Raw genomic sequence first — 12674 nt, 5'->3', positions numbered from 1 at the left:
CTCCTCACAGCTGCAAGGTAAACTGCCAACCACATTCATACCCACAAATTGTGGGGAATGTTAATGATGCAAGAATTGCTGAGATTGTCACTTAGGGAGATAGCCTATGCTAAATATTGTGTGAATAGATGCCAAAGTGGAAAAATGTTTTAACCCCTCCCCAGCACTGACACTGCCTGCCTTGCTGAGCACAAACATTCACACAAAAACAAGAGGAACAGAAAACATCACCATACATCTCTCACAGCCCACTATTTCCAACTCTCACTGCAAATATTGACCAAATGTTGGGGCCATACCAACTACCCTTTGAGTTGTACAAAAACTTGCATCACCAATACAATGTCACACATGGCACTCAGTGCAGGAGATGGCTCCTAAAGATTTAAATTAACCTGGAACACCTTAGCGTCAAGGGCATGGAACACTAACAGCACCAAAGTAAGAGCCACATATTGTACACTGTTGCACTCCCTTGATTAGGAATCAAATGTAGACTCGGATTTTCTGGCCCCATCATGGCGGGACCCGCCGTGGAAGATTTGGCAGCCCAGCCCTGACTTTTGGCAGGACCGGATGATCCTAGCAGTGGGCAAGGGCCGGAAAATCCCAGCCGTAGGTTCACTCCAGGGATTGCTCATACACTGAGTTCCTGACCCTCACTCTACCTGCTGGGAAATGCCAGCAGAGGACAAACAATTTCTAAAAGGGAGGAATGGGAAAAAAGATCAGAATGCAATCAGAATAGCACGAGTAATACAGTTTGATAACAACTTTTCCAACAACTAACTGTCCTTGGTGCAGTCAATGAAGTATGTCTTTGGCCAGAATGCAAATTGCCACTATCCACTCGCATCAATGAACCATCACGTCAGCTGCTACGACGAAACAATACATAGTGCTGGGAAGAAGCACAACAGACATCTTTTGAGACAAAGATGCTGATATCACCTGACATTTTACCTCACTATGACACAGAGCTATCCACTATCGTTGCTGCAGATGTATCTTCTACAGGATTGGGAGCTGTACTCTTTCTGATACAGGTGGATGGAAAGCACAAGCAGTTTACTATGCATCCCGTTCACTGACAGAGACTGAACAGAGATAAGCAGTGATAGAGAAAGAAGCATTAACTGCTACAGGTGCTTGTGAAAAGTTTCCAGTTATGTTCTTGGTTTCCACTTCAAGATAGAGACAGACCACAAACCCTTAGTGACACTCTTAAATTCTAAAGAGTTAACCAGAATGTCTCCACGAGTACAATGATTCAGACTGAGGATGATGAGGTTTGATGCAAAGATGGAGCATGTTCTGGGAAAACAGCAGACTGATGCGGATGCTTTGTCCTGTATCCCTGTGGCAAGGCCTGAACAAAGTGATATAGTCCTTGTTGGAAAGGTAGAAACTTTTGCATCAATAACAATTCACAACTCTAACAGCAATAACTCAGTGACTAAATGAAATCAGAGATTCACAGAAACCTGATAATGAATGTGCTCAGGTCAGAGAGTCCTGCTGCAAAGGATGGCCAGCATACATGCTACACAACCCCATTCTCAGACAGTACTATGAACAGAGGGGACATCTCAGTGTAGTTGATGATTTACATCTATGATGAGGCAATTAATTACCTCAATTAATTGGCCCACCTGTGTGGGTGGGGGGGGGGGGGGGGGGGTGGGGGAGTGCGAGTGGACCTAGAGCGAACTTCGCACATGCGTGCGAAAGAGCTCTGAATAATCCCCCTGAGCCACGGAGTTGCCTCAGGGAGATGAAGCGCTGTTTAAAAAAAGAGAGAATAAAAATGTCATTGAAAAACATGTCCCTTCATATGACTCTGTCACATGAGCAGGGACATGTTTTTAATTCAAGTGTGAAATTTTAATTTTATTTGCTTTAGGAAATCTCATCCCTCCTGTGGATCCCATCCTGAAGCGACAAAGGCCGCTTGGCATTTTCGCCTGCCCACCAACCGTAAGGTTGGGCGGGCAGTGTAAATTTGAAATTAATTACCTTTTTAATGGCCTTAATAGGCCTTTTAATTGTTGGCGGGCGCGGTGCTGACTGCGGCGCACACCCGCCAAACGAACTATCACTGGACTATGCGATGACGTCGGGACACTCGCTCGCCCACCGAGCTCAATATTCTGCCCTATGACTAACATCACAAAGCATGCAACCTGCCAGACCTCCAACCAGGACAGCCGGTTTGGACCTGAGACCAAGCTCGCTATGGACAAGTAGTTGAACAGACACCACATCCACAGTCCTATCTCATTCAAACCGAAAATGATAGAGTGAGATGAAACAGATATCCACTAGTTGCCACATAGAAGCAACCTTCTACACAGTCAAAGTAATTACGTACCCAACCAAACAGACCAGAAATGCGGTGTTCATCAAAAGGTCTAGGTGGTAACCAGATGGTGAACCAGAGTCACCTACAAATTCTCCTTCTGCCCAGCGGAGCCTGAGAGATCACACACAGGTCTCATAGCCCCAATCTCCTCCAAAAGAGCTGCCTCCAAGGCAAGTATGTCTCTCCTTTGATATGGAGACCAAAACTGCGCACGGTACTCCAGGTCTGGTCTCACCAAAGACCTTTCCAATTGTAGCAAGGCTTACTTATTCTTGTGTTCCAATCCCCTTGCAATAAAGGCCAACATGCCATATTCCTTCTTAATCGCTTGCTGCACTTGCATATTAACATTGTGTTCCTTGTATGATTACACCCAAGTTCTTCTGAGCTTCAATGTTTAGAAGTTTCATGTCTTTTAAAAATATTCTGCTTTTCTATTCTTTTTACCCAAGTGAATAAGCTCACTCTCCCCCACACCCCATACTCCATCTGCCACTTTGTTGTCCACTCACTTAATCTGTCAATATCTCATTGCAGCTTCATTGAAGGAGGCAGTGAAGTGGGTTGGGGTGGGAGGAGAAAAGAGAGAGGGAGTGGGAACTGCCACAGATAATTAGAGCAAAAATTACAAAGGACATACAGTCTGCAATGAATTATAAGGAATCACACCATTTGGGTCCAGTGACCCGAGTGAGGTAATGTGTATTTCCACTGACATTACAGTGAGGGGGTGCTACTGTTCAGGCTCCAGTTACAGGCTAGTTTGACATGCACCCACAATGTAGGTGTCCACAACAGCACAGTGGTGGTCAGTGTACAGATCAGAAACACGTGACACTGTCAGCAAACTTAAGAACATCAAAATTTTAAAGAAAAGCCAATAGCACATCAGGAAAGTCTTCTGAGCTTTGCAAATCAAACAGAGCTGCCAAAAGCCATTTGGTCTGATTTGAAAACGAAACCTATTCCAATGTACAGCACTGGTAGAAATAGGCATGGCTCCAGATATTTAGTTAGGCTTGTAATCTGTGATGGCGGCGCTGCTAACATTTCCCTAACACCTCGAGATCAACTGGAGTATATAACCCAGGCGTCCTACACATTCACGGGAGTGGGAAACATGATATATGTGCAGTTCTGTTTAATGGACAATGGGCTTGACATTATCACATTCAGCATTAGGTCTGCACTGAAAGCCCAGACTGCACTGCCATACAAACCTGCCCAAGTAAAGGGTTACAGCTAAAAGAATTAAGGCAAGCAACAGCAGAAAATTCACAAAAATGTACTGGATATTTTAGCTTAACCAGCATTTATAATAATAATCATAATTTAGACAAATACCCTAACGAACAGCCATGAGGAACAGGCCTGCAAACCACCTTCACCAACCTCAGTTAAATGAGTGTACAGGAAGTACAGGCAGGGAGGTGGAGCTACATTTCATTCCAGTCATCTTTTAAAGGGAAATTGTGCCATTCAATGCAGGGTAAATTTGCTTTTGAGTCAGGTCATATATTAAACACAGACAACAATATTACAAGTGCTGTAATAAAACCTGAGGAGAGAATTAAGTGAATTTATTCTGCTAATTGAAATGTTTGGAGAATATAGATTCAATTTTGGTCCGCATACCATAATTATCTACTGCTGCGCTGAAAGCCTCCCCTGTCTGTTGCTGAAATGTGAAACAATGTGAAACAAATTGTGGATATTCTGAGGCTAGTTGTGAGTGGACGTCGCACCCCCGCCCCTCTCCCCCCACAACATTCCATCACCAGCACTGATGTACCCCTAATTTAACACTAGTTGATAATCTCATTCAAGCATGGTCAGACTACTGGAGTAAGGGGTTCACTTCTGATGCCAGGACAGAGGCTATTATTCTGGTAGAGTAGAAGGAACTTTACTTTGTGTCTAATTGGGCCATGCTTGACCTGGGTCTGTTTGATACTCGCACTGGGTGCTTGTAATGGTTTATAAGCGCATGTAACAGGAAATACTGTCTGCCTAGTGGTTTGAGATTGCACACAGGAATTAATGAGGTTATAAACACTCAAAGCGACCCCCACACCATGGATGTAAGTGTAAGCTTTGCCATTGTAGTGGAACAGCTAGTTATTCTTTGCAAAAGGTCTTGCAAAGCATTATAGTGCATCTGCATTCAGAGGTGAATGCAAGAACTAACAATTACATTGTTAAGGCGTTGCTTCATTGGGGTTGGAGTAGTAGTGCAAATAAGATTTTGATATTCATTTTTAACAGCAACTGAAATAAAATGATATAAGCTCCATCCAAAAAGCTCAGAATGCCCAGGAGAGAGTGTATGTAAAATTTGACCTACCAACAACATGGTCATTCTGTATCATTATTTGCAGGGAGGCTGCCTGGAGTGTTCCAGGAAATGAGACTTCCTTAATACTCCTTAATAACAATGATTGCTGATTCTTTTCAGCGTATAAGAAGTTCAGTTCAGGTAGATTTATACTACCTAAATATTTACGGAGAAAAGGCTGAACAGCTTCCACCATCGCTGTCTCATATTTATCCTCGGCATCTCTTGGTGAGACAAGGACACATCAGGTCAGAGGTCCTGGAGGGTACTGATACCATCAGCATACAGTCAGTGCTAAACCAACAAAATCTGCGTTGGCTCAGGCACATTCATCAGATGGATGATGGCTGTATACCCAAAGACCTTCTGCGTGGTCAGCTAGGGTCACAACTGGGTCACAACCTGCTGGCGTCCATACCTGCGCTACAAAGATGCCTGCAAGTGAGCTATGAAAATGGCGGACATTGACACTGACACCTGGGAAACAGTCACCAATGGCCACAACCTCTGGAGGATGACTGTTTGGAGTGGCATTGGAAGAGGGAGGAGAAAGGGAAGGCTCAGCTGGGTGAGGAGAGGGCCCAAAGAAAACAGAAGAATCTTGCTAATCCTGCACCTTCTCAGCCCACTGTCTTCATTTGCAACAAATGTAGCAGAGACTGCCATGCCAGAGTGGGGCTCCCGAGCCATGGCAGGAAATGTTTAACACAAAGTTGACCACCCTGGCACAAACCATCATCTCACAAGACATAAGTTTGTCAAACAATATTTTTAAAAATTCTTTCATGGGATGTGGGCGTCGCTGGTCAGGCCAACATTTATTTCCCATCCCTAATTGCCCTTGAGAACTATGTGGTGTAGGTACACCCACAATGCTGTTAGGAAGGGAGTTCCAGGATTTTGACCCAGTGACAGTGAAGGAATGGCGATATATTTCCACCTCAGGATGGTGAGTGGCTTGAAGGGGAAATTCCAGGTGGTGGTGTTCCCATGTACCTGCTGCCCTTGTCCTTCTCAATGGTAGTGGTCATGGTTTTGGAAAGTGCTGTCGAAGGAGCCTTGGTGAGTTGCTGCAGTGCATCTTGTAGATGGTACACACTGTTGACACTGCGTCATAGAGGGAGTGAATGTTGTTGATGGTGAATGGGGTGCCAATAAAACAAATTGCTTTGTCTTGGATGGTGTCGAGCTTCTTGAGTGTTGTTGGAGCTGCACGCATTCAGGCAAGTGGAAAGTATTCCATCACACTCCTGACTTGTGCCTTATAGATGGTAGACAGGCATTGGGGAGTCAGGAGGTGAATTACTCTCCACAGAAATCCCAGCTTCTGACCTGTCCTTGTAGCCACAATATTTATATGGCTGGTCCAGTTCAGATTCTGGCCAATAGAAACACCCAGGATGTTGATAGTGGGAGATTCAGCATTGGTATTGCCATTGAATGCCAAGGGAGATGGTTGGGTTCTAGCTTGTTGGAAATGGTCATTGCCTGGCACTTGTGTGGTGCAAATGTTACTTGCCACTTATCAGCCTAAGCCAGAACTTTATCCAGGTCTTGTTGTTTATGGGTACAGACTGCTTCAGTATCTGAGGAGTCGTGAATGGTGCTGGGCAATCATCAGCGAACATCCCCACTTTTGACCTTATGATGGAGGGAAAGTCATCAATGAAGTAGCTGAAGATGGTTGGGCCCAGGACACAATCCTGAGGATCTCCTGCAGTGATAGCCTGGGACTGAGATGATTGACCTCCAACAACCACAACCACCTTCCTTTGCGCTAGGTACGACTCCAACCAGTGAAGAGTTTTCCCCCTGATTCCCATTGACTCCAATTTTCCTAGGGCTGCTTGAGGCCACACTTGGTCAAACACTGCCTCGAGGTCAAGGGCAGTCACTCTCACCTCTTGAGTTCAGCTCCTTTCTCCATGTTTCTGTAATGAGGCCAGGAGCTGAGTGGCCCTGACAGAACCTAAACTGTCAGTGAGCAGGTTATTTCTGAGTAAGTGCTGCTTAATAGCACTGTCAACGACATCTTCCATCACTTTGCTGTTCCTTGAGAGTAGACTGGTGGGACGGTAATTGGCCGGGTTGGATTTCTCCTGCTTTTTGTGGACAGGACATACCTGGGTAATTTCCCACGTTGTCGGGTAGATGCCAGTGTTTTAGCTTTACTGGAACAGCTTGGCTAGGGGCATGGTCTTCAGTAATATTGCACAGAAAATGACTGACGAAAGCAGTCATTCAAGGCTTCTATTTTAATGACATGATACAAGTTCATTTTTAGAACTTGTAGCCCCATGTGATCTGAGTTTCCTCATTTTTTATGCTGAGAGTTCTGCAATTTGACTTTTTTGAAGTTCACATACAATTCGAGCTTGGCTACTCATTGCCCAACCCATGGCAGATCGTCACAAAGTTGCTTCCATTCATGTTCAGGTTTGCAATTAGATGACTGAGATTCAGAACTTCTAAATTACATAAAATATTTAGCTATCAATTTGAGAAAGCTCCCAACTGCATGGAACTGTACCTGTTCTAAATGAACAACTCTACTAAAAGTACCAACCTTAACCAACTGATTTTATTCATATTTTCCAAAGCCTGGTTTTGAAACTTTTAAATTAGCTTGGTGCTGTGAAAGTCCAGGATTGTTAAATCTTTTCTGCAAAAGACAGGTGTTAGAAATAGCAAATATTCAAAGTTTCTTGATGGGAAAACTTTCCCACACGGTTACTATGTTCTACTTTCCTAGGAGATATACTGATCTAGTTAAATGAAGTAGGATTTGTACTGCCTATTGACATGCTGTAGGGGTTGTATATGGAGGGCTGGTGTCTTCTCCTAGCCTCTACATGCTGTTGTTCCTCCTCCTCCTCCATTAGGATGGTGTAGAAAGAAGGAAAGAAAGATTTGCATTTATATAGTGCTCTTCACAACCTCAGGATGTCCAATAGTACTTTACAGGCAGTGAAGTACTTTTTGAAATACACTCACTGTGGATGAGGACAGGGTCAAGTGAAAGTTTAGGTGAAACTTGTGAAAATAATTAATTGACTAAAAATCATCAAAGAAAGTTTAGGGGTTCTTCAAAGCGTAAGCTCCACATTTAGCGCTGAATCACAGAGGAACAGTTGAGCCCATTATTTGTGGCTCCAAATTTCCATGAGTGCAATAGTGCTGCAAATAGGAAATTCCAGAGAACAGTACCATCAAGTGAATGGCATTCTTACGTGAATCATTCCCTTGGGGGTTTCACCAAAGCTGCCAAAAACATGTAGAAACTCAAGGCAGTGTATTAATAGCGCATATGTGACATAATGTGCCAAACACGGTTCCTCAATCTTTTTTTGGATAATAACGAGCATAGGTGCTGACAACCTCAAGGCAATTCAGAGCCTGTGACTTCATTTTTTGTCCTCCCACAAAAATGCCTAAATATTTTTTGTGGCTTCTTCTGCAAAGGTAGCTGGAGCCTCCTATTTCTATATTAAATTTATTTTCCCCATTTCTCTTTATGCCAAATCAAGCAATATTTTCATTCAAGAGGCTGGGTTGGTGACCTGCTTTAGCGCTGTGCCAAGCTGTTCTGTCACCTGCTGCTGGAAGTTACGCAACAGTGGCCCTCATATTTAACTCCTGATTTCCATGACTTATGGTGGGAAATTATCTGCCGTCCACACGACACCTACCCTCAGCATGGTGAAGAATGCCAACATGAACAAGATTGGGACCACCCATTGTGGGAAATAAAACTTGTGCCCTGTTTTTCATTGGCACAGCACAACAGAGCACTTTTTAATTTGGCAATTTGATAGGGGGTGGGTGCAGTTTGGTAGGGGGTGGGTGCGTGAGGAGGATGTGGGGGCATGATAGGACATTACTTGACAGTGGCAAAGGTTGGGGGAGGAAAGTTGACTATGGGCTACATATTATGAGAGGGCGAATGGCTCACCCGCCCTTGAGGAAAAGTCAGCATGAAGCCGACTTGCTCCATGCCAGCCTTCCCCGCAGTGATAATACGCTGCAGGCCAGTGACAGTCAGACTTCCCTACATCTCTGAGGAGGAAGTCCCGCCCTTGGGATCTGCTGGCCAATCAGATTGGCCAGTAGTGTCAGCAGCCCTGGCAATGCCAAGATCTCATTAGTGGGCACTGCCAGGACTGCAACTAGCCCCAAGAAGAAGGCCCAATAGATCCTGCAGTAAGGTAAATCCAGAGTATTGAATAGGAAGGGTTTAGATGGCTTAGGGAGGGGGGCATGGGCGTGGGGGTGGCGGGTTTTTCAGAGCAGGTGGGCAGGAAGAAGAGGAGGGCACTATCTTAGGGTGGCTGCCCCCCTCTGATGCGCAAAGGGCACCGCTTGAAGATAGTACCCCACTTCCTTCCTGCTCCTTTAAAAATGTTTTAACCAAAATGGCCCACCCATTCCCGCCCAACTCCCCATGTCAACAATATTTTGTGTGGGCAGTGTATTATTGGGGTCAATTGGCTTGCTAACAAGCTCAATTGACTCTTGATTATTTATTTAACTATGGCTGGCGTGCAACCAATTTTGGCACGGCCCAACTACTGTGTTATGGGGTTGAGCTCGGGGGTGGGTGGGAAGGTGGTGGGGTGGGCACTCACCCTATTTTACCTGAACCCCCGCCACCCTGTTGAAAGCAGGCCCGGCAGGGCACACAAAATCCAGTCCTATGAGTCTAATTCCTTCTGTCTATTGATGGTGTTGGATTTGCGTTCTGCCTAGCTGGAAAAGTTGGACGGAAAAATCACACCGAGGATCTGTCATTTTGAGAGAATAACAGTTTGTATCTAAACAGTCCCTGTAACAGAGAAAACGTCCCAAAGTGCTTTACAGATGGTGGAGAGACAGCAAATAAAAGAAATGAAGGCAGCCCCTAATGGGCAGGATTTTACATGCTGTAGGCGAGCAATGTTACAGTTGGCGGGCACGCGCAAGAGTCAGCAGCGCGCCTGCTGACAATTAAGAGACCTATTAAGGCCCTTAATTAATTAATTTAAACCTATCTTTCATTGCCCCGTCCAACCTTTCGGTTGGCAGGCGGGTGAATTGGCCAGGCAGCCTTTTGATTTTTTTAGCAAACCTCATCCACGGGCAGGATGAGGTTTCCACAATTAAGTAAAAAATAAATATAAATTTTTGGGCAGAATTTTTATTTTGTTTACGTTATTTTGAGTCAGGCCCATTTTTTTTACACGTTTTAAGTCTTTATTTTTGATTTTAAAATTGTGCAGCTCCCTCCCAGGGGTAGCTCCCCACCTTCGGGGAGCTTTCAGTGCGTGCTCCCCCGCACATGTGCAGACTTTCGTGCTTGCACTCCTCCTGCCCCCACCCCAGCAGCGCTGAGCTTCTCAGCGGGCCTTTCACGCTGGCTGGCCATTAATTGACCAGCCGGCATGAAATCGCGGTTGGGGCCTGATCATGGGCTGTTCCTCGGCTGCTCCCGGACCTGCCTGCCGCGCCTGCCCAATGACCCAAAAACCCTGCCCAAAGGTCAGTAGAAAGACCATGTTGTGTCAGATTTTTGTGTCTGTTTTCCCAGTGGGCTGATGATTATCCATTTGTTTTCTGGTTGATTGGTAATGAGAGTGTCTCTCCTTGAGTTGAGCTAATTTTCCAAATTTGGGAATGAGTACAAACTCTGGATAACTAAACAACTTTTATTTTGTTTATGTTATTTTGATCACAATATGAGCCCTAATGTCTTAACACTTTACACTTTGATAATAAAAACTTGAATTTATTAACAATGAAATCTTTTAAGAATCAGGTAAAAGGCTAAGGCCGTTTTACAGAATTTACTTTGAGAGTTGTAAATGGAAAACAAGATGACTCAAAGAGTGTCAACTTGGCTTCCCTAAACTTGTGATTTGCATGTGAAAGATACTCTACATGGTGGGCGGCATACTTCTGACTGCAAAAGTTCCTGCACATCATTTGGGGGCCTTATGTGTCTTCATAGTGCTGTAAACCAGGTGCTATGCTGTTCAATTCTTAGACTAAATGAGTTAGAACCAAAGATGGTGCCACTGAATAATTTGGTCTTTGTTTCTCATTACTTTAGACATAAGGAAGTTTAAACCTTGCTGACTGAAATGATCTTATCTTTTTCGTCTTGCCTCAGTCTTGCTCAAGCAGTGTCTTCTTCAACAACTTAATGTTCCTGTGCCTTCTCCTGAAGACCGCTCAAAGCACATACATAATTGGAAAATATATTTTGATGTAATTTATATTGAAACTGTACAGTATACTGTTTTCCAAAAGCAATTCAAAGTGGTGTGAAAGCCAGAGCATGTGCTGAATGTGATTTTCCATTTTTGTCAAAAGTGGTGGGACCTACCAATAGAATGATCGAAACTGATCTGTTTTTCTTATACCATCACAATTAAAAAGGGTAAATAATCTCATAAGAGAACACATTTGATCATGGACTTTGAAAAGAAATTGATCCTACAAAAAATAAACTTAAAAGGATTCTGTTATGCATAAAAAGTTCATTTTACCTCTTAAATGTAGAATCCTTCCATTTTTATATATTCTCACTTAATATGTTGATCAAACAGAAACTCTGCATAAGAAAACCTCTGACATGACCTTTTTAAGTAAACAATGCTTTTGTATAAAGCACTGCACTATTTTTTTTTGTGTGCAAAAATGCCCAGAATGCTCTGATTGAAAGATCACAATAAATAAGCTGAGGCTGGGGAAACCTCAAGTTAAAAACCTGAGTGTTCACAGAAGAAGGAAATGAAAACAGTCTCAGCAAAATGGCAGAAATGCGGAGCTTATTTCAACAAGACATCCCTGCAGATAGACAAGCTTTGAAGGAAAGCTACACAAATCTCCAGAAAGTAGCTGAATACTGTGAGAATAACTACATAGAGGTATGTGAATTAAATTAGTTAAGTGTTTGTAACTATAACAAGCCTAACCATAGCTGCAGTGCATTCCCTATTCACTTGGACTATGCATCTGGTCATTCATATTCGGTAACTTGTACTTCTCTATTAGCTTTGCTACAGCTTACTGGTTATATAATTTACTGAGGAATATTATTACAGTATTTAATAAACTATTTGTAACATTTTATGCTGTTACTAGTTCAAAACTTGAGAGGGTCTAGACTCAAGTACCCTAACCAGATAAATTCAAAAATGATATTCCAAACAAATATTTGAAAGATAGCTTTTAATTCAGCCTAACGTTTGATATATTTATTAAACAGTATCAGAAATTAATTATTCACTTGCAAAATCATAAGTGTATTTGACATGCACTGTGTTGAGAATTTTAAACAATGCTGATAAGCAAAGACTTTTCTGCACTGATATACCTTCCTTAGCTCTGTAGCACACTGCATTGAAAGGCTGGCAGTGCAGCATGCTTCTGGTTTCCATGCAGTTGTGTGCCCTGCATTTCAATACCTGTAGCTAATGGATACACATGGAAACTAGCTCAATGTTTTTTGAATTATATTAGGAAACAATTACTGGATTTTCAAAAGCTTATGCACTTGATTAGGACAAAGTAAATGTTCATATATTAAAGAAAAACTCAATAATTCTAGCCATCAATCTTGAAATATTGATACCGAATGTTATGGTTAGATTGCATCAAATACAAATGATTTCAGAAACACTTTGCATTTTTGTATAGTTACTGCTTTTTCAATATTCAGATTTTAATGACATTTTCTTCCACAGGTTGTTAAAAAAATCAGTTGTGTGTGCATTATTGGCCAAACACATATTTCCTCATTATTAACAATGATTTTGGGAAACTGAAGTTGCCAGGGAACTTTGCACTATACAAAACAATACAAAGTCGAACTGAGAAACAATGTTCTTCAAAATTTTCCTGCGATGCTCTGACTTTCTTAATTCACTTGATACTGATAATGCTGAAATGTTGCCTCCAACAATTTTTTAAAAATGGTTTAAGACTTGTGACCACTCA

The 12674-nt window shown here is 42.9% G+C and overlaps 2 protein-coding genes across 6 annotated transcripts in view; one reads left to right on the top strand and one right to left on the bottom strand.

Moving 5' to 3' along the window:
* Positions 1-3788, bottom strand: part of LOC144667990 (acyl-CoA-binding domain-containing protein 5-like) — a 133811-nt gene extending 130023 nt beyond the window's left edge. For all 3 annotated transcript variants that reach the window (XM_078529681.1, XM_078529680.1, XM_078529682.1), the window contains exon 1: positions 3707-3788. The gene's annotated coding sequence lies outside the window, so the exon portion shown is untranslated. The remainder of the gene's footprint in view (positions 1-3706) is intronic.
* LOC144667991 (abl interactor 1-like) overlaps positions 1-12674 on the top strand; it is an 85702-nt gene that overhangs the window by 29721 nt on the left and 43307 nt on the right. For 2 of the 3 annotated variants that reach the window (XM_078529686.1, XM_078529683.1), the window contains exons 1-2: positions 1943-2532; positions 10783-11602. In XM_078529686.1, the coding sequence (XP_078385812.1) occupies positions 11486-11602 (117 nt within the window). In that variant the 5' untranslated portion in view covers positions 1943-2532; positions 10783-11485. Of the gene's footprint in view, positions 1-1942; positions 2533-10782; positions 11603-12674 lie in introns of those variants that run through there. The other variant, XM_078529685.1, reaches the window with a different exon arrangement.

Source organism: Cetorhinus maximus, chromosome 25 (genome assembly GCF_964194155.1).
Source record: "Cetorhinus maximus chromosome 25, sCetMax3.hap1.1, whole genome shotgun sequence".
Lineage (NCBI taxonomy): Eukaryota > Metazoa > Chordata > Chondrichthyes > Lamniformes > Cetorhinidae > Cetorhinus > Cetorhinus maximus.
The sequence above is the reverse complement of the archived record's forward strand: the minus strand, read 5'-3'. Positions and strand labels throughout refer to the sequence as shown.